This window comes from Acipenser ruthenus, chromosome 6 (assembly GCF_902713425.1).
Source record: "Acipenser ruthenus chromosome 6, fAciRut3.2 maternal haplotype, whole genome shotgun sequence".
In the NCBI taxonomy this organism is placed as follows: domain Eukaryota; kingdom Metazoa; phylum Chordata; class Actinopteri; order Acipenseriformes; family Acipenseridae; genus Acipenser; species Acipenser ruthenus.
The window spans coordinates 29701469-29728776 of NC_081194.1; the positions used below are offsets into that span (position 1 = coordinate 29701469).

At 35.9% G+C, this 27308-nt stretch overlaps 1 protein-coding gene across 7 annotated transcripts in view; it reads right to left on the minus strand.

Moving 5' to 3' along the window:
- Positions 1–862: 862 nt before the first annotated feature.
- The window catches only part of esrrga (estrogen-related receptor gamma a), a 256814-nt gene continuing 230368 nt past the window's right edge, over positions 863–27308 (minus strand). For 6 of the 7 annotated variants that reach the window (XM_034018872.3, XM_059025329.1, XM_034018875.3 and 3 more), the window contains 3 exons: positions 26879–27061; positions 8010–8279; positions 863–4613 (listed from right to left, as the gene is read on the minus strand). In XM_034018872.3, coding sequence (XP_033874763.1) covers positions 4369–4613; positions 8010–8279; positions 26879–27061 — 698 coding nt within the window. In that variant the 3' untranslated portion in view covers positions 863–4368. The remainder of the gene's footprint in view (positions 4614–8009; positions 8280–26878; positions 27062–27308) is intronic. The other variant, XM_034018871.3, reaches the window with a different exon arrangement.

Genomic DNA, 27308 nt, shown 5'->3' on the forward strand with positions numbered 1-27308 from the left:
CCAAACACGAACAGGGTTCTAAAAATTAATTAACCCGATGTGGTCAACCCAATATAGATTGGGGCATATTTTGGGTTGGGGTCCTTGCATATATATATACATATATACTGTATGTAGATGATGAAGGACTGTTATGTCTGAAACTTCCTGAATACATTGTATTTATTCTTTTACTTTGTACACATTCCTCAGACAGAGAAACAGTAGGTAGAACATGTATATGATAAAATAGATTTCAAGAGAACAATGTAACATTGCATTTTTATGTTGGAACAGACTTTTACATATTTATGTGCAACTGAAAAAGTTCAAATTCTTTCATACTGATCATTCCTTGATTAATTGCTCCGCTTAGTATTTGTTTTATTTCAAATACCATTCTAAAATGTGTGCTTGACCTTAATGTATTATATGTTAGGCAGAGCAGCAAACAGCATACGGGAGGAATTGTTGTTTCTTTTATATGCTCTGAACATTTTTTTAAACATCTGTCTGGATGGTAGCCTGAGGAGAAAGACTCTGCTTGGTCCTGTCTATAGTAACTAATATTTACTGGGAACCAATATAGTTTTAACAGATGTATCACATTGAAGCCAGTGATACTGTACATTAAAAAAGGGGTATTAAACAGGTAGAGTATGAAATCATAAAAACATTTATAACATTTACAGGGTGTAAAGATTCATATTGCATAGGAACCACTATATTTATTTTGAGTTGTTCATTTCATGTCGGATAACGGTGTGATGATTCACTAACCTACCCTGACTAAGGAAAACCTTTACATTTGTAAATAGAGATATTAAATGTAACATTTATTGTGTGCAACTTTGAAAAATAACACACGCCAGAGAAAGAGACGTCAAAAGTGGAAGCTTGTTTAATATTGCTCTACCATCATCCTGAAAGGCATAATTGGAGTTACACATCTGAACTGATCGGAGTTACAGAATCATAGGTCTTTATTTTTGCATTGAACAATATATACAATGTAAAATAAATACATTTACACAAATGGACATATTGTCGGAGCACACTTTATGATACACATCACAAAAATATACAGTTAATTGTTTTACAGATGTGAAGCACATCGAGAACTACAGACATGGTTCTCACTACAAGCTGTTTTCAGCAACTCCTGGAAATTTTATTTAAGCTTTTTTTAATCATTTTTTTTTTTTAATTGCATGTAAGACTGCCATCAATTGTTAAATTAGTTGGCAGGTATACACAAATGCATAAATAATTTAAATACAACCACCAACACCCATAACCTCTTCTATAAAAAAAATAGCAGTTGTTTGTACATTTTTATATCATTATTCCTATCATTTAAATGCAATATAGTGGAATAAATACAGCATTTTGATCTAATTGAAACACAAGTGCAATTGTTGTGTGTTGCACAATCATATTGCTTTAAATAAGAAAACATTTAAAAAAAAACGAAAATGTTGGTATGGCTAAATAACACACCTTTCTATATTAAATATCATTGTAAGGTGTTGAAAGAAAAACTTAAAACATTCTTCTTTGCAAGATTTAAGCTGGAACATCAGTTGAGAAAAGTATTTTGTTTTCACATCTCAGTTAACTATAAGCATTACTACATACTTTCCTTGAATTCAGTATTTGTGAAGCAAACTAATGTTACTAAATAATCCTTGATATTTTTTTCTAGTTTAAAAAAAACAAACAAACAAACAAAAAAAAAAAAACACCAGAAAAATTATAGAAATAATCTACTCAGAAAATGCTCAAATGTTTTTGGGGAAAGCCAAACTGTTGTCACTTTTTGAAACCCCTACATACTGAAGCTACATATAAAAAGCATTCCTTCCATTAATATAAGGATTAACATAAATTCAAAATTAAAAACATATTTGCTTTTATTTTACCCGGTTCAGCTTAAACCCTGAAAAATAACTTGTTTTAAAAAAATCTTTTGTCTCTTTTTTGTCTTCTACAGATCAGTGATAATATATTTTTTTAAAACAAAAACAGCACCTTGTCTCCAGGAGTTGTGTATTTATTTAAATGAAAGTGCCAACGTCTGAACTTCTTATCACAGCTATAAACTTCAAGTTATTGGCCATCTCATGTGTTGCTATGAATGATTATTAAGTCTAGAATCACAGTACAGTCACTTCTCTACTGAGAAATCACAATCTACAATATAGTTTTGAATAGGTAATGATAGATACACAGTATTTATAGAACAGGGTTGAAGGAAAAGTAGACCTTCAACCTATTATCATTTTTTTCCTTTTACATTTTTAAAGCACACGAAGTTAAAGCGGTAGTTTTGGAAACATGTCCGCATCAAAAAAGTTTTGCAACCACACAGAGTAAAGATCATAATAACAACTGAGATGATTTGGAGGAGGGGAAGCGATATTTACAGCATTTCTTTCAAAATTATACTTAGCTATTCTGAAATATTCAAATTCTTCATTTGTCATCTAAGATATACATTGTTATTCTACAATAAACCGTTACACAAATTATCCCTTTTGTTTGAAAATATCATTTATTTCAATTATCTGCCAGTAGAGAGTTATTTGTTCGGATCTGTTGATCTAATAGTTATGAGGAAGTGCCGTATAATCAGTAAGGTATAAAGTATACTACTGCAATCTCCTGAGGAATGGTACATCCAATATTGTCTCTAATTCTACCCTGTGTCTAAAAAAGCGTACACCACAAGAAGTTTAAACACCACAAGAACAAGACAACAGTCTGAATGCAACATGAAAAAAAAAAGTTTCAGGAAAAGACAGCAAACATGAAACATTGAAAAGCTGAACTACAATTTTTTTTTTCCAATAAATGGTCTTAGGTTAGGTTTACAATCTTTAATTTACAATACGTGTACACAGGTTAAGGATGTTTAGAGAGTATAGGGAGAAGCTACTAATACTGATATATTGGTTATAGCAGATGATGGAGGTTATTGTTTTATTATTAAACTTCTCAACTGCAGTAATCTGGGGGAGATTATGATTGGCCATTTTATTAGATTACACCCTGTAACAGTCTTGAACCTGATTTCATCGTAGTTTCAAAGAAACTAGGATTAACAGAAACTTGCAGATATATTTTAGTGTTATACTTTTGGTAAGCAGCCTTGTCATTTCTTTTAACAGCTTGACATTGCTTTATTGCCATAGACAGTTCTTGTATTCACATTGTTTTAAAATGACAGTGTATTCACAACCCATCAGTTTTAATATAGGTAAGTATCCAGTGTATACAGACACCATTATCTTGTACGACCTTGATTCATTTTCTTATAATTTTTCTGGTGTTTTTTGGTCAATATGCTGTAGGTGTAATCTAATAGAAGTAAAAGCTTGAGCATGTGTTTTTTAAAAAATTACGTTCTTGACTGGACTGGCACACAACATAAATTGCATATGTGTTACTATGCACCTTCCCTTTTAGAAACTATTGCTTGAATAAGATAAAATTCACACAATTAATAAAATGGCTGAAAGTGGTAAAGCTGGTACAAAACAAATCTCAATTATCAACAAAACTATAATTTAAAAAAAAACTTTCATAAAAGTGTATTATTATTATTATTATTATTATTATTATTATTATTATTATTATTATTATTATTATTATTATTATTATTATTATTATTATTATTATTCCTTCATTATTGTTCCTCATTACTTAAGCCGCACCAAAAAGAAATGCAGTATGTTTGTTGTTTTAGTATTGCATGAGTGAATAAAGCTTAAACTATTCCCTGAAATAGTTACAATAAGTTGCTAAAAACCTAAGAATTATCTGGAAGACTTGAAAGAAAACAATAAAGGAATCAAATGGCTGTAACTGATCTAGATGGAAAACGCAATGATAAGAAGCAGCCGATCCAAACGTCACTTGGCCACTAATTAGAGACTGCTCCTAGGAAACCTAATACTGCATTCAGTCAATGCACCACACTGTACTGTTCTACACGGTGCAACTGGTTCAGTTTGATTCCTTTGTTACTGGGGACATAACGCTTAGTAATAAGTTCGCTGGCATCCATTGTATGGATTTCCATCCTTTGGCAGGGCTGGCTTCCTTCTCTCTTCAATTAGAGACCTCTTTGTGAAAAAGTTTGACAGCACAAAACTGCTTTAGAAAGTCAGAAAAAAAGAGTTGAAAGCTGGTTCACAGTCTTACTGCTAAATAATCAGTGCAGTCTTTATTATAATTAGAATTATTATTTTTAATTTAAACACAACGTTTCTATCCCTTACGCTCTCATTTAAAGTTTCAATTTGTTTTCCCCTTTAAGCTGAAGCGGCCGCGGCCTAACCCACTCTCTGTGCACGAAAAGCGGGTAAAGGCCTGTGATATTTCAAATCAGACCTTGGCCTCCAGCATTTCCAAGAAGAGTTTGTGCATGGGGACCTTGCCCTCCAGTTTGATGCTGTAGAAATGCTGTACAGCCTTGGTGGCGGTTTGACGGAGGAGAGGGAGGGTCATCAGAAACTTGCCAGCCCGGCGTGGATCTTCCACGTGCTGACTGGCCTCATAGTCCTGGAGGGCTTCATGCAAGACGTCCTGAAGCTTCTGAACTGCTTCCACATCTTCTATGTGCATTGAGTCTGGAATACAGAAAGAAAGCAACAGAATTATTTCCTGAAGGTCTCAAACAGCATTGGGGTGTGAGGGGCATAAAACAAACAATCATTGTATTTTCAAGTCAATTACCAGGATATGCTCCTAGGGATGCTACTATTGACCTATTTCAATACAAATGAAATGGTGTTGGCTATATGAGAAATAAGTCAGGTTTTAACAAAATATCTAAGATAGGTCAACTGACTTAATTGCAACAAGAATGTAATATAAGTATACCTTTTCAAATAAACATTTTGTTTCACACACACTAAAAAACAACAGCAGCACTGACTGCTTGTGCAAGCATTTAGGGTTCAATTTGTGTTTGGGCCTTTTAGAAATAGGTCACTTAGAACTTGCTAAAGCTGCTAGCCACTAGACAGGCCTCTGCTAGAGTGTCAATGATAGTAAGATTGTCTGACAGGAGAATTTTAGGCATTGGTGCCTGCAACACAGCACAGACTAGTGACAAAAAAAAAGAAAATGAAAGTGATTGCTCCAAAATATTTGCCTTATTATATTCATATTTAAATCATTCAGCACACTGTATTGATTCCGATGACAGGCTACCTGCTAATTACAGATACATGTAACAGAACCCCAGGGGTTTTCACGTGTTTAGTTAATCCAAATGTCAGTGAATGCATGCAAAATAATGCATGCAACTACAAATATTTTGCATATAATACATGAGTTAGCATGCATGCTATAGATTCCCTCGTAGTGCCAGAATGTGTATTTTTAAACAGAAAACTATATTAGCAAACAAAAAATGCAGAGCTTTTAAATTTCAAGAAGATATATTTGTTGTTTTATGATATCTTAAATACACCTAGGTTTCCCTGTCTTTATGTATTCCTGCATTTTTATGAATCCATAATTTAAATTATTTAGAGATCTCAATTATTACTTCTAGGACATTTTTGAACAGCAAATGCACATACATTTCCATATCAAGGCCTACATAACATAAATATTTATCTTGTTCAAAGTTGTCAAGACCTGAACGCTTCCAAGGAAAACCTAGAAGATAGTCCCCTTAAACTGTATTGTCCTCAACCTAAGAAAAAGCTTTGGTCATATATTTCTTTTTTAATTTGCCCTCCTCTTTCACTGAGAAGCACCAAAAGCTCAATGATAAGGTTTAATACTTAACTCACTTACTACATTCAACAATCCATCATCCAAACTATCTAGAATCGTGTTTCTGTATATGTACATTAAATGTCAAGCACGGTTTTTTCCCACATATCTTAAGGGTTACTGTCATTAATGCAAAGGCTTAGTATCGAGGGAATTAATTAATGACACTGCCCTTCAAAATGCTAATGTTATTTTTGTTTTCTTAGCAGTGTCTGTGTACCTACCACCTTCCTGGCATTATGTTATTTATTCTCAACAATAAAAACAAAAATGAAGTAGCGTGTTTTGTATACTCCGCTGCACTGCTCTAGAACTTCCCTCTCTTTGATGCTCCGCACTCAGTTTTGAATAAAGTTTCACCTCTAACTGCCAAGCTTCCTCAGTGGCAAACCTTTGAACTCGCACAATGCAGCGTTCAGCTACAGTGCAAAGAAAAACTGCCAAAACAGGCCCTAAAGAAACGCAAAATCTGTGACTTGACATGTAAGAAACAAGTCCCCTAGAGAGCTTTAAAAAGAATTGGGAAATCAGATGAGAGCACAGAGGAAATCTATAGCTCTGTTTGTACTGGGAACTTGTAAGTGTTGTGATGAATACATTGGACTTAATACTTTTGGCTGTGCTATTCTTTTCTCTTTTTTGCATTTGCTGCTCAAGTGTCACACCCCAAGTGTTACACATAGGGTTGTTGTTAAAGTGATAAAGTAAGCAGTACAAAAAAGAATAACTTAAGTACAATAGAGAACAGAGATGACAATCACCAATTGCAATGCCCATTTAACTATTTTCTGGATAAAACTATTGCATACATATTGTTTTGGAAACTTTTAGACTGAATAACTCCTAGCTTTAAAATGCTAAACTTGATTGGCTCTAAAAAGCTTTCTGATGTGCATTTAAATGATAGCCCTAAAATGTTTTTATTTTATTTTTTATCATGTGTTAATTCTTCTTGAACTGAAGTTACAAAAACATATAGAAATATTAAATCAACTGCCAAAATGAGACATGTAGACAATTATAAGAAGAATAAATACATTTGAAAACAACCAGTTAAACACAGTTGAGAACCAATTGAGCAGTGCTTGTTAGTGTTGTAAACACCCTTTAGTTGGGAAATTTAAGAAATTGGTTAATATGTATTTGAATGTCTTTATTCTAATCATAGAGGCATGTGGGCCAAGTTACTTGGAACAAATACAAATGTAAAAAGTGCAACTTTGTTGTTAGAAACCATTTCCCTTCTATCAGTCTGGGAATTTGTGAATCAATATAAGAGATGAACTGTTAATTACAAAATCAATTAAAAAATAATTTCTCAAAAGAGTCACGCGCTTCGACTCTCGGGGGTGCAATTTGGGCAGAAGGGCTCATCTCACTCGGGCTGGCCAAATAGGGAGCCGTCATCCGCAAGCAAGCAAAAGCAATCTGGTTTTTCATTTTTCAGCGTGGCTGAGCCCAGCCTGAGATTGATCGTCACATATGGCCCCAGAAAACAAACTGTCAATACCTTGAACGCTGTAGAATTTGAACAAATAGCCGCCCGCCCATTCAAGCCGCTCATTGCGTCCCATTTAACAGATTTTATTGACAGTTTCCTTCTTGTAATTAAATGGAAAACTACTGGCCAGCAACCAAGATAAAGTTCAAAGATAGGGTCAAAACAAAAGGAGATGGAGGGCCACGGCGGGGCTGTCAATGGTATGCAACATCAGAGCATGTTATTGACATCCAGGTGCTGAATGATCGGCACCTTATTAAAGAGGGATCTAAGGTGAGCTTTATGCAAATGCTAAAGGGACCACATTAAAGCATTAGGGAAATGCAAAAGGGCGGGTGGGGGTGCACAATTAATTTCAGTTCTTTGCTGCTTCAGCACTTAAAATTCAAATTAACTCCTTCTGTGCTGGCAAACTATTTGAGAGCATGTTTTTTTCAAAAAGCAGAGTAAACAAAAGATGACTGCTTCAAGATATTTTCTAAAATACTGGAGGCTCTATAGTATCTTTACAGTATGTCAGAAGTAGAAATGATTACCTAAATCACAGAAGTTATTTCAAATTCTACTCACTAACTGACATGACCACATCAGAAAACTGAAGGGAATTTTGGCCATATTTAAAGATTTAGACAATTTAGACAAGCACTCTTAGGAGAAGCCAACACAGCAGAAGTTCTTAGAAAACAGTTAAGATGGCATGAAGAAAATGTGCCAACAGTCACACAAATCTGCCAACCTGAATTAGCAAGCGCTATAGCTTTGAGGGTGACAAACTCTTCCTTCTCCAGCTTCATGCTCTTGTATTTCTTTACCAGCTGCAGAATGGCGTTGTTAAGGTCGAGCAGGCCTGCCAGCTTGGACTGATCCTCGTCCATGATGTAGTCTTCAGCATAGACCAGCTCGTCCTCAAAGGACAGCGACCGGTACACCACTCCCAGGATCAGAATCTCCATCCACGCACTCTGCAGGAGGCTCATCTGGTCAGCAAGGGACAGAGTGGAGAACCCTGTCAAAACAAAAAGAGACAAAACACAATTGAATTATTATGATGTACTGAAACCATTTTCAAAGGGGGCAGGGAGTGATACCATGCCTTACATGTTTTCTTACTTGCTTCACACCCTGCTGAGCTCACATTATGCATTACAAGCCAGGCAGCATAGTTATTGCCTTTGTTTATTTTGTACTTGTCAAACTGGACAATAGCAGCTGTCATAGCTGGTAACTGCCAGAAACACTTTTAAAGCAGGTACTTGAATGTTTATAACCTGCAAAATATTGATGTAAAATAAGATACTATTCACTTAAAGATGACTGACTTATTTAAGCAATATAACTTTTAAGTAGTAATTTCTTAACCAATGTTAGTCTGTACATCTTTTAGCACCCCTGAACGCATTAAGGTGAAGCACATTGCACATTGAGCAATATTAGTTTTATCCCACAATGCTTTTCAACACTGACCTGAAAGACTGCTCTAGCTATTCATTCCAGGATTGTTCAGAAAAAGAGACACATTGATAAGTTGTGGGGTGATTTTATTAACATTCTATTAATGCTCCTGGGGAAAACCTTATCTTCTCCAGCACACTGCTAGAATCAATTTTAGGCATCACATGAGCTGAAAGAGTAATCGTCAATCGTACTTCTGTGTAGTGAAAATTTGGTGGAAATGTCACGACTTGAGGTCTGTATTTTATATTTTATTAAAAGCAAGTAAGAAATACATTAAAAAAAATGGTAATAACCCTGTATTCATATTTATCACAGGGCAGGACGTAGAGAATGTGCATATATATATATATATATATATATATATATATATATATATATATATATATATATATATATATATATATATATATATATATAATGTATGTCATATGCGGCAAATATATACATATTGGCTAATTTAAAATGTATATATGGCAGTCAAAGTTATAACTTATTTTTTTAGTAAATGATGTTAGAATGATCAATAGTTAGCTGTACAGAACACTGGAAGAAAATCTGCTAAGAACACTACCTACACCTGTTAACGAATGATACTTCTAACCGTGGACAAGTAGTTCTGTATGATGCCAGTAACACATAAATCCAACATTGTGGGAATAAGGAGGTGATATTTAGCAACATCTGTTAAGGAGCCAATCTGAGAAAGGCTTCACTGCTGAATCTGTTCGTTTTTATCTCTTCCTGACTTGATCACTAATGGCAAGCTGCTCATTATGTATACGTTTCAGGCTATTGTTTATAACAACTGCTAATTTATTATCCCAAACTGTTAACATCTCTGATCTCATTAGGAGCAGTAGAACAGTGCTGAGCAGTTGGTGATTGTTCTGGCCTGCTGGTAAAAAGCAACATAGTGCCAGTTGGCAAGGCCAACCACTAGTACTTAATAAAATCATCAAAAGGGATTAGTCAAGATTTTCTTAAGGGGGTCTTTAATATGAGGATGAGGTATTCTTGTAAGCAGATCTGTACAGCTTGCTGGCACTGCTAAAAATATACATTTTGTTAACACATCATTACCATCAACACTTCTTGTCTTCTGCTGATTGGTTTTGAAAGGTGGATGTAATGGGAGATGAGACAGAATCTTAAATACAGTAAAACATTCTACTTTTTTATTCACTTATGTATTGGAGGTTTAAGAAATGATGTAAGCAATTATATTTAGAAAAATAAGGTCAAGAAAATGCGATAAAGCAAGAAGGGACAGAGGTACAAAGGCAGATGGATGAGAGGACAGAAAGAAAGAAAGAAAGAAAGAAAGAAAGAAAGAAAGAAAGAAAGAAAGAAAGAATCTCCCAGCAGCACCAGATGGACGGTGTATATAGCTTGCAGCCCCTTTCTGTGACAGGCCTATTCTCCCCTCCTAGACACCGCTGTTAGTAAATAATTAGATTTACACATTCCCCAATCTCCACACATCTTTTCGCCGAATAATTAAAAGCAGGATGATTAGTTTATTGAGTGGAAGGAGGAACTTTTTTTTATTGAGGTCCATCAATGATTTTATCAGGGGCAGCACTTTTACGGTTGTCATGCGAGTGCAGGCATCCAATTTTTCTTATCTGCCTGATTAATACAAACGCTGTTTCAGGACGCATTAATTAACAGATACAAATCTACGTTCTCATGCAGGGATCAATACAGAGAAGAAAAGAGGCATCAATGTGAATTTAGTGCTGATGATGGAGAAGGTACTCTATTGACATTTACGTGCATGGAAACTTTAAAGTTGCACTACAGTCTTTTGTCCGTGTTATTTCCTTTTAAAAAAATGAACTATTTTAACCTTAATTACATTTCACATCTCCTGAACCTGCAGTAAAAGGTTCTGAATGAACCGAATTACAGCAACAATTCTGCACAACAAATGAGTTCCCGGTGTTATTCAGGTAAGAATGTTAGAAATAGAAAATAATCTTAAATTATTATAATTTTTCTTCATGCTTCACAGACAACTTGTATATTCTAAGAGAAATAAAAGAACTGTTCATATAGATGGCATCACCCCTTCCTTCTTCTTCACCCCCCACAACACATTCTTCACCCCCATAAAATTTGGTTCAGCCCTTCTGCTATGTTCAGCCACGTGCCTACGCAGTTGATGCAATCGCCATGGACACTTGTCAAATACCTACGGTCTTTTCTTTTTTTTTTAAAGCAAACTAATGCACTTTGCAGTCACCTTACAAAAAAAGGCTAAGCATTTAAATGTGTGAAGGGCACACACCAAAAATATATCTGATGGCTAGTCTTCAAAAATACACTTTCATTTCAGAATAGATAAATGTCTGTCTCCCGTACTGAACGTTGACAGAAAGAGGCTGCGGTGCAGCCATGCGAATTTAACCCCTACCGGGAAGTCTTATTTGGTATTATGCACTTCCAGACCTATGTCATCATTCCACTAGGCTCCTCGTAATATGTTATAAATTCAGTTTAATTATGGATTTGCTTTGCGGGATCATGTTGGTTGAAGCTTTTAGGTTTGAGCCCTGCAGGCAACCGCATGTGACTGGTTGTGCTAGTCATTTTTATATGAAAGTAACACTGTGGAAGACAGTTTTCATCAAAGACAGCATTTACAAAAGGTTAACAAATCATTCAAAAAGCCACTTCTAATTGTACTCAAAGAGACAAAAAAGTGAAATGACAAACGTTTAGACTTTTGATGACAAAAAAAAAATACTTTTGTCATTGAATTCTAGTTTCTTTTAGTATTTCTAATAGCACTATTGAGTGTTTAATGGTTATGGATGACCCTTGCAATTGTAATAAATGTATACTAGCTCAAGTCTTAAAACACATTTCCCATTTAATATCTTTAAGTATAAGTACTTATCTGTAGTCTAATTCCAGCAATGTGCTCTCTTCAAATATACTCATAACCCTTGCATACACAAGATAACCAGATTTAAAATTTAAAAACATGTCCAAGCCGGGGAATATGAAGAGATGTCAGCGACTATAGTATGCAAACCTGTCTGCCAACCTCTGTATGCTATCCTTCAAAGATAGGATAGGCCGCTTCTCTAACAAAATGTAAAAGGAATAAAAAAAAGACAAAGAAAACTTTGCTGTTATTTGTTTACAACTGTCCCTCACCTCCTTTTCTCAGGAGGATCTATGAGGAAAACTACAGTGTACTGATGACAAGTGCCAGCGAGCAGATTGAAAAGACCTCCTCTTTTATCACAGTACTGCTTTCATCTCTCTGAAACAAGGGCAGACAAATCTAAGCCGTAGAACTGTGTGAGTAGAGGGGGGTGAAGGGGGGATGCATTAACACTACTGTGGCCATCTCAATCCATTTAGGACACTTGTTATCAGCTAAGCAAATATTCGCCTGTCAGGGACAAAAAAGGCATGCTGTACAGGAGTTACCCAGATCCTGTACAACAAAGCGTAGGAGTATAGAAAAAGAGGTGGCCTGACCTTGTGTACCACAAAAAATGGAAGAAACCTTGAAGGCACAGTCTTCATTCACAATGCAGTATTGAAAGTACACAGTGGTGTTTTTTTTCTTATTAAAGGAAACTGCACAAGAAAGACAGACTGCTTACTAATATAAGTTAGTGTATATATATATATATATATATATATATATATATATATATATATATATATATATATATATATTCCCCTTAGTTGCTACTAAGGGGAATATAAGGGGTCCCCTTAGAAACCCCTTAGTTTCAATGTTTATTTAATATGTTATTTCCTAATTTTTCATATTTTAGAGTGAAGCTGATGACTCAAAATACATGTTAACAGCACAGAAAGCAGTTGTGAAAATATCATATACTGCATATACTGTATTTTTTGTATGTTCAGCACCGTTTTTATTACGTTTCCAAATTTCCCAGGGGTTTCAGTGGTTATATGTACTACAATTATTATATGTTTAAGGAACAGAGCAACTGGACATTGTGGCTTTTTTGGTTTCACTACAAAATATGTGAAACAGAAGGAATAGGCCTAGTTGTATGTTTTGGGTTGTACAATCTGGAGGCCAAATGACAATGGACATGCCTTCCTAATCAAAATAATCCTTCACCCTTACTTGAATAATTAGATTATGACCCTGATTTTCCACTGTGAGCTTATTGCCTACCTCATAATATGGTACAAGTGTTTTTATTTCCAGCTTGGCAATATAGGCCATTGTGCACATATCTACCACATTTTGTTGGAAGCTGGAATTTTGGAAGATTACTCTTTCTTAATTCTGAAGCCCCAAAAAATAAATTGACAACTGAGGTTGTATTGAAAATGTATTGGGCTAAACATAATAATAAAATACTGATTTCTCTATGCTGTAACTGGATATGGTGGTTTATTTTTGTATGTTTTATTTTCCTTTTATTTCAGATCTTTACAATAGCCCAAGGGATAAGTCTGAAAGAACTGCTTGATTCTAATACACCTAATTAGCAAATCGGCAGACTCTTAATTGCATACATTAGGACTGATTCGTAGTGGAGATTAATTCTAAATATACCCAAGCAGCTGGTTAAGATTCCATGGATTACTGTATGGACTGTATTTTGCCACTTAATTAGATATCAGAATTAAGCGGCAACAAGCATTTTGACATAACGGGGGACTGAACCGCTGCTTCCAGTCCCTGGGCTGCACTAAAGTGACCGCCAAACAGAGACGCACAGATGGAGTGATATTAAACGCCACACTGGAAAGCCATTTCAAATAATAAAATATCAATATTTACATTTTAATTACCCCTTCCGAGAGTCACTTTGTTGTTTTCACTGTTGCCACGGCAGTGAGGGGTGGTAGGAATGACATTGCGGCTCCTGTTCCATTTCGCGTTTTGGAATGATAAGTGTAGCAGGAGGTAGTGACACCCTGCTTTATTTTTCTGCTTGTGTTTGCAAGAATGACAGCGGTTTCACAAAAATTCCTATTAAGGGGATTAGTGCTGTGTACACAATACACAAGGGCTTGTCGGCAGTAGCTGCTCTCTTTGATGTGCATCACCCTAAAGGATTTTCCTCTCTGAATGTTTAAAAGTTCAATCAATTCCTAATTTATGTTATGTACGTCACCTCAAATATTCACCTCATGTGTTCCACAAGACTCCTTCATGTGTCCTAAAATCCTATGCGTTTAAACCAATATAAGGGTTGAAATTACAGTGTATTAGAGACTTATTTTTTTTTTCTTCAAAATCATGGTTACTGAAAAGCTGTGACAACAGTGGTACTATTGCAACATAATTGTATGTAGGGTAATGGGTCAGGGTCTGTGTAGGACAGTCTGGGTTTGCAGTTTGCTGCATATTACAAATAGGAATATATAAATATTAGCATAGTTTTACCCCCCCACCCCACCCCCACCAATATGTTGTTTTTAATAATATAAAAACATATATTTTTTTTTTCAAACTAAGCCTTTAAAGAAACAGCTTGTCTCGTTTGGTATTTCAGTTTAACAACTGGTCTGTGAGGACCCTTTGAATCTATCCAAAAGCTGTCCTCATGTAAGTATCAGAAACAGATTTCTTTATGGTGACACATAAGGAATGAGGCCAATTCTGTAAAACCAGCAGGCAATATGAATGATGGAAAGCCGGCATTTTTTTTTGCCATTATGCTACAGACACAGTCACAATTTTTTCAGGCATTAGTGTATTCCCAGTGCAGGGCAGCCGCATGTGTTTTAGAACATTACTACTCTTTTCAACTAGCAATTTTTCAGTTTAGTTTTTTGGATTTTCTTTACAAACTGGAGGGTATTAAACATGACAAACCCAACTGGATATGAAAGAAAGAAAATATGGTAGAACAATTACTTAAAAAATATAAAATGGTACCTGTCCAAAAGCAAAATAATTTATATAATCAATATTCTTGTTTTCATAAGTGGTTGTAAATAGGTTCAATTTTAAAATAGATAATGCAATATTGAAATCAAATGCTTTGCAATATTGGAGTAGAGAATTATCGTCCATGTTGTTATGTAACATTTCAAACAATAAACCACAGTTTATATATATATATATATATATATATATATATATATATATATATATATATATATATATATATATTTTAAAGCTGTCCCTGAACATACCGTATTGAGACTAAATAAATTCATGTTTGAGATATATGTTCAGGTTCTACTGTGTAAAATTAAAAACTAAAAAAAGTTATCACAGTACCCAGTGTCTAGATCATATGTAACATTAGTGTAAAAATATGTGCAAAAATCACTAAAGCACTCAGCAACATTCCTGACATTAGCATGGCACCGTTTAAATTGAAAGAGAAGGCCCCTTAAACATGTATTAATGCTTTTTAAGACAAGCCATTTCCCCATTTCACAGCAATGAGCACCTTTTAATTTCTGAAAAAGCCATGGCTGAAAATCTTAATTAATTGTTCCATACTGCTTCAGGATCATTATGCAATGTAATAAAGGCCATGTAATTATGAAATTTTACAGCCATTACCAGGGCTGATAGCTCGTATTTCTTCATCAGCTGGACCCAATGGCTTTTGAGCCACTTGGCTTCCTTTGATGAACTACAGAGAGATCTATCAGGCCCAAACAATAACCAGGCCAAGCAGCTATAATAGCTACCCACAGATGAAGCACTAGATAAAGATAACCTATAAATCCTGGAACAAACGCCACCACAATGCAGTGGGTTGATAGGAGGGACAGAATAAGCTGACAAAGAGAAGGCAGGTGTTGTGCACTGGGGCATCCCTGTCTGCATCACTGCTCAGCTTTCTATTGAAACACCCACACAGTGCCCTCCAAGAAAGGGCCCCTTGTGGCCTTCTAAGAGAATGCAATAAAATGAGTTGCAATGCACGATGCATACCTCAACACGCAATGATAAAAGCCATTATTTCTACTCAGAGAACACACTGACTAATTGTAGCAAAACAAAGTAAAAGAAATACCAACATAGATACATCACATGCCTTCTTTTCAGACTGCTTTGTAGCTATCAGATGCCTAACCCACACAAAAATGAATGACGAAACAAGCATAAGATAAACTTATAGACTTCTTTCAGAACAGTATGTATCACCTGATGTAAACGTCCATGTCTTAATCACACAGAGAAAGAAAAACTCCCACTCACATGTACAGTCTCCTGTGGGCCGCATCTCCATTCATACTGTGCACGGCCAAAACAGCAGTTTGATTGGTAGCATCTCCAATCATTCATACTGCGTGCTGGTTGAAACAGCAGTTTGATTGGTAGCATCTCCAATCATTCATACTGCGTGCTGGTTGAAACAGCAATTTGATTGGTAGCATCTCCAATCATTCATACTGCGTGTTGGTTGAAACAGCAATTTGATTGGTAGCATCTCCAATCATTCATACTGCGTGCTGGCTGAAACAGTTTGGTTGGTAGTAAGAGGATCTGTATGCTGCCATGTACACTGCAGAAAGTGCCAGCAAATATTTTATATATAAAGCATGTAAACGTAAAACAAGTTCCATGCTTATGTTTACCAAAAAATATAAAAACAAGAAATATCTGGCAAAATAGAAAATCCTCCCGCAGCAAACTGATTTCTAGCATCCCTGGTGAGAACTAAGAGGGACAAAACATGGACAAAATCATTTTTACTGCAATAAAAGAAACCCACAGAAAAATTGTTCCCAGAAACAAGACTGAATTCCATCAGAATATTCTACAAACCCTCATAAGTTTGCTACTTGCTAATGTTATAGTTTGTATATATAGGAGGCTGTGTGGTCCAGTGGTTAAAGAAAAGGGCTTGTAACCAGAAGGTCCCCAGTTCAAATCCCACGTCAGCCACTGACTCATTGTGTGACCCTGAGCAAGTCACTTAACCTCCTTGTGCTCCGTCTTTCGGGTGAGACGTAATTGTAAGTGACTCTGCAGCTGATGCATAGTTCACACACCCTAGTCTCTGTAGTGTCGCCTTGGATAAAGGCGTCTGCTAAATAAACAAATAATAATAATTAGTAGAGGCTCTCTCAGTCTAAAGTGAGAGGGTGCTACCATCTCAAGTCAGTCATTGGGCAGTGAAAATAGGATCAGAGAAGTGAAACATTTCCTTTTTCATATTTATCACAACTGTGTCTGAATGCACTACCTAGGCCACACTGCTATGTCTCCAACAACAACAACATTGGTTTCAAGCAGACAGAGACAATCCCCTAGGTGTCACATTATATTTTATTTTCTGCTCCAATCTTTGTGTTTCGACATACAAATATGCAGAATGTGCTCCGCTCTGTTGCTTACCGTTCCCCCTTTCCCATGGGTCCCTTGACATTACCTAAATTGGGTTGTTCTCCAAGTCTATAGTGTTTTTTTTAAAGCCAAATCAGAAAGTTATTTTTGTCTTTCTTGTGTACCCTAGGAGTATGACAGTTACAAATATGTCCAGGTACAGAAATTCTCTTTGTTAAAACCGACAAAAAGAGACTGGGGAATAGGCAGAGTGTCTAAGCATGCTTCCAGCTCTTAATAATTAGAAGCAAGGGATTTCCCAGTGGATCCTCACTATATATTTATTCTCTTGGTTATCGAACTCAACTGGATTTATGGCACTGACTGCTAAAGATGTAGCTGTTCCACTTTATAGCTGTATACTTGTAAACATAACTAAGGCAGGCTGGAAAACATACTTAGTAACTGTCGTGTTTTCGTTACAAATGGCAGGCCATAGGCATTGGTAAATAGATAGGACTGGCACTTTATACATGTCCGTTAGAGTTATTTTAGAATATATTTAGTATTTAGGAATAGGTAGACATGGAAACCAGAAATTTTAGAATACAATGTAAAGTTATATATTTGAATGCCTTCCAAGTATAATACAAAAAGAGCATTTGTAGAAGTGGATTGAATGCCTTCACTGCTCCACAGCTTTTTTCATGAACATATTTAAGGGGGAAACACAAGTATAATACATATACCGTACAGATGTTTTGTAAGACTTTTTTTTAAAAGAAAGTCTTACATCAGATGCTTAATTTGCTGAGACTGGGGATTGTAAAGTGGCACAAAGGTTGCACCTGGATCTTGGTTTGTTGTTTGTAGCATTACTTGCAGGAGCGCTATAACAACACAGGTGCCGTCTGCAAAGCTGTGCAATGAAACAGTAAGAAGAACTAGCATAGGAACCCTGGAATTACCTAATCAGCACATGCCCTATAACCAGGTTTGAGAAACTGGGAGTATAAAATTAGAATGATCTAATAAACCAACAAATTATGAATACAAAGTTCCTCTCTCAGTAAACTAAGCCCCACCAGTAAATAATTTACAACACCATTAGGCAATTTTCAGGGTAAAACCAATCCAGCAGACTCTTATTTCCCCTTAGTCAGGGATCCTGTTTAACCTGATGCATGGCCTACATCCACTGCTGCGTGAAGAGTTATAATACTTCAGAGTTCCCCGACAGCTCAAATCCAATCCCATTTCCGTGCCTGCTTGTTCGCTGATGGAAAGGATGGCCCATTTGAACTGTTATTTTGGGGGCTTGGTAGACGATGGTCATTTCATGCTTGTCTGTGAACTTTGCATGAACCGCCAGAAATAATGTAGTGTGATGACAGGCCAGTTATACCTTCCACTAAATTTGCTGTCTGGAATGAACTGAAATAGTGTTTGGTTTGTGTAATTACGCCCATCTATCTTTATATTCCAGCAGCATATCGCAAATTGAAAATACTAAAAATTGACTGTTCATTCTGATATTTAATGATTGCTGAAGACACGCCGATGATTTATTGGTTACTTACCGATGTGACACATTTGCATCTTATTAGATGGAGATTACCAGGCCTTCAAATTGCGGACGCGGCCCTATCGTGTCTGATGGATTGATTTGATTTGCAAATGTAATCAAACTAATAAGAGGGAAACAATGAGCAATAATGCCGTGTTTTCAACTGGCAATCACACCCCAGTCAACAAGGCTGATGGCCCTGACCAAGCCGGCAAGCACCGCATAGCCACTGTGCATCCTTTTCATCTGCACAAATAAACAGAGGATTGGCGAGATACAGATAAAAATGGAGACGCTGGAGCTTTCGGAATTTTACAAAACAAGGTTGCCATTTCAGGTGACATATTGTTAATGGCACATGACTGTTCGCAGGGCAAAAACAAAAACAGTACTGTCCCACTGTTTACAGTAAACAAGTAGCAAAAACTAAAGTTTTTTTTAAAGAACAGAAGCCATCAACGCATAAAAAATGATTTAGTCTTTATTCACATTGTTTTGTTTCTGAACCAGCATGTGAAGGTTGACATTTTACTACATCAAAATATTTAGCTTTTTTTAAAATAAATGTATCTTTTCTAATTTTTGTCAGGCTTTGACAATGAGGAAAAATAAAACAGACCTCAAAGTACAGGCACAATAACTACAGATATTAGTTGCTATTTCGTAATATATCTCATTGATATTATAATTGTTATGTGATGTTAAGTGCAAAATAACAGCAATGTAGTTTTGAAGTGTATCTAAGAAAATGGTAAACAAATTTGGAACTTGCCTAAAAGATGATAGTAAAAAACAAACAAACAAAAATGTAAAAGAGATTACAATTTTAAATGTGCACAATTACTACACATATTGTTTTTTTTTTGTTGTTTTTTAACTATATTTTACCACACTTCTCTGTGCTTTGCTCTGTTTTTACTATGCTTACTACACTTTTCAATGCTTCTACTATGGAATACTGAAGTAAATAGGTATAATGTACAGAGGAGTATTCAGAAAAAATACAGTTCTTAGAACCGATAACTGATCTGTAATGTTAACCCTTTCAGCTTTATTGAAATAGTATGAGTCAGCAGCAACCTGCCCTTCAGTTCTTCAGGCATTCAATTAGAGGCAAAAGAATCAACAAGCACAGTAGTTAACAAGTATTTAACATCATTTGAAACGTTCTTTCTTCTCAACGTCAACTTTCACTTTGTGAAGGGACATATGTAGTTGGTCCAATAAAAAGTAAATACGAGAAATACATTTAAATTCAATACTGAAATGTGGACTAACATGACAAAACCTAAAATAATTTCCGAACTGAGTAAAACATAATAATATAATATAATAACATTAGGAAAGAATAATAACATGTAGGAAAGAGAATGTTTCATGCAAGTGAAACCAGCTGCAAGAAGATGTTGCTTGAAACTGATGCAGAAGATACAAAGTGCTTACAAAGTGCTTAAGGTACATGCCATGCTCAACTTTCTGCCAGCTGCATGGAAACAGTCTCTGTGCATTATGGGAGCAGGAGGCAAAGTGAGTTTTAACCCATTCCTTCCCTAACAAAACAGGCTTCATCATGAAAGTAGGATCTCTGTGTGGCTATCTGAGAGCTGGCATTGGCTCCTCTGCGGTCCTGTCAGAAAGTGTAATTGCAGCTGGATTCAAAGGTTGTCAGAATCTGTCAATGTGGGCGACTGCCTCAAAAGTTCATGCCAAGACTTGTATAGCAGGTATTTATGAACTGGAGTAGCCTAAAAGTCAGTGTTTACCACAGCTTTGTGTCAGTTATATAGGGATTTGCATGCTATTAGAAATAATGTAAATAATGTATGTTCAATATTAATCTTTTCAAACATTTTTTAAGATTTTTAAAATTACATTTTATATGTGCTGAAATAGTATGCATATTTCCATATTATTATTATTATTATTATTATTATTATTATTATTATTAATGAATGCTAATTTTCCTAGAAACAGGGTTTTACAGTCTTATTCTACACAGTGTATAATTAGGTGATGGCGTGAGACCTGTGTATAATAAGATTGCCCATGCATAATAAGGTTGATGATAAAACTGCAAACCTCCATTTTTAAAAACAAACTTTACCACTAGTACATGAACACAACAAAACACCATAAATACCAACACAAACAACAATGGCCTGCAGATTTAAAGACAGGAATACATTTATGGTAGAGCAGAACGACACCCTTAGTACCCTTAGAAAAACAATAAGCAGCATACATTAAGCCTGTTAAAAGAAATGACCTCAGCCACATGCCCTTTGTGTTATGTTAGGCAGTGTAGACTGATGGCCCGCTGAAAGCAGGGGCTCTTGAGTGATGAGGAAATCATCCACCTCCAAAAAAGCCAAGCACATTTTCGACTCTGATTCTCCGATTTATTTTTCCCGCGTTTGATAACTATAATGTAAGGTTAGAGTTAGACTTGCAGCTAAAGCAATTGGCAAAATAACCTTAATGTTATCAGTGTAAACACAAGGTGACAAAGTGCATGTGTGATGCATCTGATACAGGAGGATTAGAGCAGGCCAGTTAAAAACGGCTGACTCTGCTTGTCAGATCCAAGCAAATCTTACTATTATCACCCAGTGCCTATCTCTTTCTCACTTTTCGTTTGTGCTCACATTTCCAGTCCCCAGGTCAGTGTGTACCCTCACTAGAATCGTGCTGACAGGCTGATAATCTGCCCTCCAGGTAATTAATCCCTCTTTTTTAAATTAGGATAAGCAGGAGTGAAGCCTACCTGAGCTGGGGGAGAGAAGGTGGGGTGAAAGAGCACCCTCGGATTAATAGAGCCTTTACCTGACTCAACATGAGCAGGGAAACAGAGAAGACCAATGCTCTTTACTACCAATCCCAGCGGTAGCTACTGACTTCCTCAACCTGGATTCATACACACATGAAAGCTTTCCAGCATTAGTATACTATAATGATACAAAATAAGACTTTTGAATTGCATATGTTTTTTTTTGTTTGTTTGTTTTCTGTCAATGAAACAACAAAGCATGTAAAATAAAACGATCCTCAAAGTGCATGAAGCACCAATGCTTAATAATGTCAGGAAATGTTATAAGACATAACAACAATATCACCAAAAATATATAGGAGAATATTATCTATACAAAGTATGGTATATAGAAAATACAGTTTATATATAAAAAAAGAATGTGCTGCCACACAATTTACATTTAGTTCTTCTCTAGAAAGCTTTGTTTTTCAGCCATTTTCCCTGAGTGTCAAAGTTAATTTAGTGTGTTTCACTTTGCTGAATAAATCAGGAATGAAATCCTCGCTAAAAGTGAAAATTTGATTTGCTAAAAGGAGCTTAGGGCAACTATTAATCAATATTTCCAGAGTGTCAGAGCCAGAGCAGTGATAGACATGCACTCATTTGGAGATTGGATGAAGCAAATAAGAGCAGGCCTGGAAAAAAGGTGACAACAAGGGACTTTACTCCAGCTGTTTAGTGGCCCGTTTTAACCGTCAGGCTTGCACTTTTGGCTCTTAAATGGTAACTGCTGCCTGAATTCCATTCTAATCCTACAGAGCATGTCACCCGTAAATGGCCTAGTTGAGAAAATGATGGACTTTCCCTCAGCTAAGATATAATTTTTATTATTACTAAAAAGAAAATCTGCCTGACTCAACCTTAGCCAAGCGAAAGACCCCATTTCCAATGTTATTCTTCACTGGTTCTTCAAATTAAGCTAGTGGAAATGCAACCTTCCTGCATTACATTTTCTTCATTTTGATGAAGAAAGGATGATATACTACAGCATAACAGATACGACTCCCATTGGATAACAATTCAAGCCATTTCAGGCTTTACAAAGAGCTTAACCAGTTACACCTACCTTAGGCTTAGGTATACCTAATAAAGCTCATACCTACCTTGTAACACCAAATCATACTGTATATGCTGAGGTAAAACTGTAAGAGACTCAAATGGTGTGGTTAATGCACTGATAAGGCCTAAACATAAACATTTGTCTACCTGACTTAGCTCTTCATTCCTCCTAATTAAGCTTGCAGTAAAGCCATTATGTCTGAAAATGCTATGCAATGGGTAATATGTGTTACCCACTACTGATAACTTCAGAAATGCAGTGTCCCTGCATGAAACCCTGGTAAAAGAGGCAGCTTCCTACACACTCTGAACCAAGACTTAAGCTTGTGACACCTGTAGCCTTAAGAAGCAGAAGTTGGACAATTTCCTTTAAATTCCAATTGTGCCCTCAAAGCTCAATCGACTAAGCTTATGCATATAATACAGGTCAGCCAATAAGAGTGACACCTCAATCAACTGGGAAATGGAGCAGCTCGCGAGCAGAGCCCCTGAGTAAGCACCTCCAGCATTCTGTTAACGAGGTTCCATGCGAATATTCTAATCCGACACACAGAACAACAATACGTCTGACCACTGAGCCGATAATCTCCTTATCACACCCCTGTGAAACCTAGCTCTAATATTTGACGAGCCTCTGTTACTCTGTAGCCCATTTTGCACGCGCCTGTCTGACGAGAGAGAGAGAGAGAGAGAGAGAGAGAGAGAGAGAGAGAGAGAGAGAGAGAATGAAGTGGAGTGTGGAAGTACCACAGTATATACATAAAAGAGATTAGAGGCGACAGGGTTCCATTTTACAGCTCAATCATATTGTGTTAGCACACGCTTATCCGAGCGCAGACGAAAATTGAAAGAGAAATAAAAAAGAGTCCAGCAGATAGGAGCCAGAATAGGAGAAGCATGAGCAATTTCCAAGAGTATAAAAGGATGCTAATAGTAGGGACCCTGCCATGCTAACAAAGGGGATATTAGGGCACCACCTTCCATTCTTACACCTGCTTTCTCCCTTAACAAAGGTCAAGTGCTATCTGCTGCCATTGTGTCTTTTTTTCTTAAGGATAAGGGACGTTGGAATTTTCATAACAGTTATAAAGTCATTTGGGATTTTTTCTTTCCTATTAAATATTTGCTTTCAAATTCAAATTCAAATTCAAAGGTGCTTTATAGGCATGGCAACATTGGCGTTATTGCCAAAGCAGTTAGAAGTAAAGTATATAATATAAAAATGACATAAACATTTTGAACATCAATCTGAAAAGTAAATAATGAAAAGGAATAGTTAAATAAAGGAATATAAATGCTTTCTCTCTCAGTTGACTAGCTTTGTCCTGTTAACACCCCACACACTTCTTATTTCAGACACCATATTTTCATTAGTCTTAATCATTTAAAAAATGAATTATTATTATTATTATTATTATTATTATTATTATTATTATTATGATTATTATAATTATTATGATTATTATTATTATTATTATTATAATAATACAGCACTGTATGTACAACACTGTATTATGCAGTATTATCTTAGTACATTGGGTAGCAATACCTTCACTAAAACAATGAGGATAGTGTATATTTAGTGCATTCAACAAAACACAGACTGGTTCATTATCCATTGATTTCAGACACACCAGCCTGTGTAATACTGAGTGATGTTTAAATTAGTTTACAATTTGCCTGGTCTCGGCTAGAACTGATCTTAAGCGAATGCGCTCAGAAATGTCAGCAGTGCTCCTAACCACTGTAACAAATTGTTGCCCGAACGCTGCACACTTAATGGCTTCAAATTAGCTCCACTGCGATTGCCTGACAGTTCGTTACGACTGTTAGCAACATAGCTGTTGTATCATGACCGATAAATTGGTTTCAGTTCTCTCTGGGAAAGGGGCCCTCATCAATTTGATTAAGAAATTACTGTATAAAGCATAGAGACAAACTAGTTTAAGGGGAGACAAATAAGTTAAGAAAACTGAAACTGATTTTTTTTTTGTTAAAGAAAGGAGGGTTATACACTTCTCTCTCTCTCTCTCTCTCTCTCTATATATATATTATTTATTTCTTAGCAGACTCTCTCTCTGTCTCTCTAGAGAGAGAGAGAGAGAGAGATAGAGAGAATTGCATTGGGAAAAGGGATATGGAACTTTTTTACTGGTATAACTTTTCAGTAGTACTGCAAAGACAAAGGCACATTAACTGAAAAAATAAACCATTTAAATAGTATAAAACCAGGGGTGAAATTCTGCCGGTACTCACCGGTACTCCGTACCGGGACTTATTTTGATGCCAGTACTGGGTACCGGGACTTATTTAATCTGCTTTTTATCTCATACTGCTTCTGTTTCTGTTAGCTGCTATTGGCCACCATTAACATCAGTATAATCCCTGCATGTTGATTGGTCGAGCTTTCATTCTGATCAGATTTCATTTTGGCATGAGTCACAAATCTCTGCCCATTTCGCTTTGTCAGTGCTTATGTTCTAATCCAAGGCTATTATTGTAGCATGGCCAGGTCCTGTTGTAGGGGAGTACCCAGGGTCTGGAAAGTATGGGGATGACTTCAAAGAATACTATGGAGATTAAAATGGCCAAGTACATCATTAGTAGTAGTAGTGCCTGTTACATAATACATTTGAGGGGTATTTTAGCCCCTATTGTGTATTGTTGGACTTAGACCTTTTTGTATCATTTTTTCATAGCACAGTTGTTTTTATTATACCATTTTTTATAACATCGTCCCTTTTTTAGGATATCTTGAAACAAAACTCCCTCTCTACAGCAGTTACTGCAAAGTGTAATATTTCTTAATGCTTGTCATTTAAGGTTTAACTTAAGTGTTATATTACAGTACATGATTGAGTGATACAAGCAGAGGACAAAGCTTTCAGCATTTTCAGCTTCTTTGTTTATGGTGAATTGGTTATAATTACTCGGTTATTTTTTAAGGCTTATTTTGTATTTATAAATGTATTGTGTACCAATATGTATACATTTTTTAAGTATTTATTCACTGGCACTCAAATTATCTCAATTTTTAAAATGTTTACACCTGGCTGTGCATATGAGTACCTGTACTTTTTTGTTGAGAATTTCACCCCTGTATAAAACTATCAAAAAACAAACTTGTAAATTGTTGTCCTGATTAATTATGTGCTAGTTTTATACTGGTAAAATAGTGTATGTTGCTAAATAGGGTAAGGATGCTATTGAAAGATGCATGAGCAAATGGCTCCATGTACAACACATATTGTACTGCAAACTGCCAAATGCAACTTTCTGTACTGTATGCAAGAAAAACGAGGTTTCTTTTCCTAAGACCTTCAGCACTTGCTAAACTATTTATCTGCTATAACAGAACAAAACAAATGTAGTGTAGTGATTATCCTGGGTGTCTTAGACTCAGGAGTTGTAGCTTCCACCTCTGCCCATAGATGACAGCTTAAGTCTAAAATGAAAGCTGTTGGGCATTTGGCATTGGGGATCAAAGATAGCCACTCAATCCCACAGCTCATGGCGCTGAGATTGGCACTGCCAGGAAAATAAGACCATTAAAACCCTGCATGCAACTTTTTATGCCGGCTATCTCCCAGAATCCCACTGGAATTTAGCCTCAGTAGATTATAAAAATTCCAATGAACATACAAAGCAAGAGGCTATTGTATATTTTTGTCTTGGTAAATAAACTGGGTTATTTTATGTGTGTTCTATTTTATCCCTTATAAAAGTTTACTATAGTAAAAGCATAGCAAGATGTAATAGCGTCTGCTAAGAAATAAGTAATAGTGAACATGTGGTTAATAGGTAAGCCCTATGAAGCCCAGAGAAGTATGGTAAAGCATATTACTAAATGTGGCAAACAGTGGTAAGCTGTGGTAAATGCTATTTATAACCATGGGAAAAGGAAAACTGCAATTACTGTGAACATTTTGAACTCCAAGATTTGAATTGAGTTTGCTTCTCATATAAAATAAGAAACTGCAAGATTAGAATAGGCCTTATTGCATTTCTGTCAATAATCTAGATCACAACTCTTAGCAGACCTCTGTATATCACAACTGTGATAGCCACAGCACATCTTAACCTTTTAGATGAATCTTTGACTACATGTTTGTTACTGTGTAGATCTTTTACTCTTTGCTTTTCAATGTCAGTAACTTTCTAATCAATTAGAATTGTACATTTTTAAAAGAGGCTTTGGTTTTAAGGGTTTTACAGTTAGATTTATCTAAAAAGTAGTAGTTCTAACTACCGCTGCTATTCATAAAATTAAAATAGGACACACAAGGGTCTATTGTATTAAACACCAGGGAAGACACTATTTTAATGATTTAAATAGCGCCAGTGTTTATAGCAAGTTTTGGAAGTCCCCAGAAGCAGAAAATTGATTAATGTGCAGAAAGAGTTTACTCAAAGTATGAAATATAAGGGATGATGCACATAACTGAAGTATGGTAAAAAAATATTTACCTGGAATATGTTTTGCCCATCCAATGATAACTACAAGCTCTCTGTCGGCTAGGTCACAGAGTGTGGTGAGGGCTTTGATATCGCTGTCAGGAACCGTGGGGTCAGGCATGGCATAGATCTTCTCTGGTTCAGCCACCATTAAATGAGACACAATCTTGTTATCTGCAAGGCAGCCAAATGGGACTGTATTTGAACATGAACAAAAAGAATATGTTGGGTTCAAATTATTGTCCTTCGAAAGATGACACTGAATAACAGTACACGACAACAAATACATCTAGACACATATATATTTTAAACATTTCTTTAGTACATAGGTGAAATAGTATAGTTAGAATTATTGTAGTTTCCCTGGTATCTTGCTGGTCCATCTGCTACCACTACTCAGAGTCCTTTGCACTTTCAATGCAGGACACCAGTTGATAGGTGC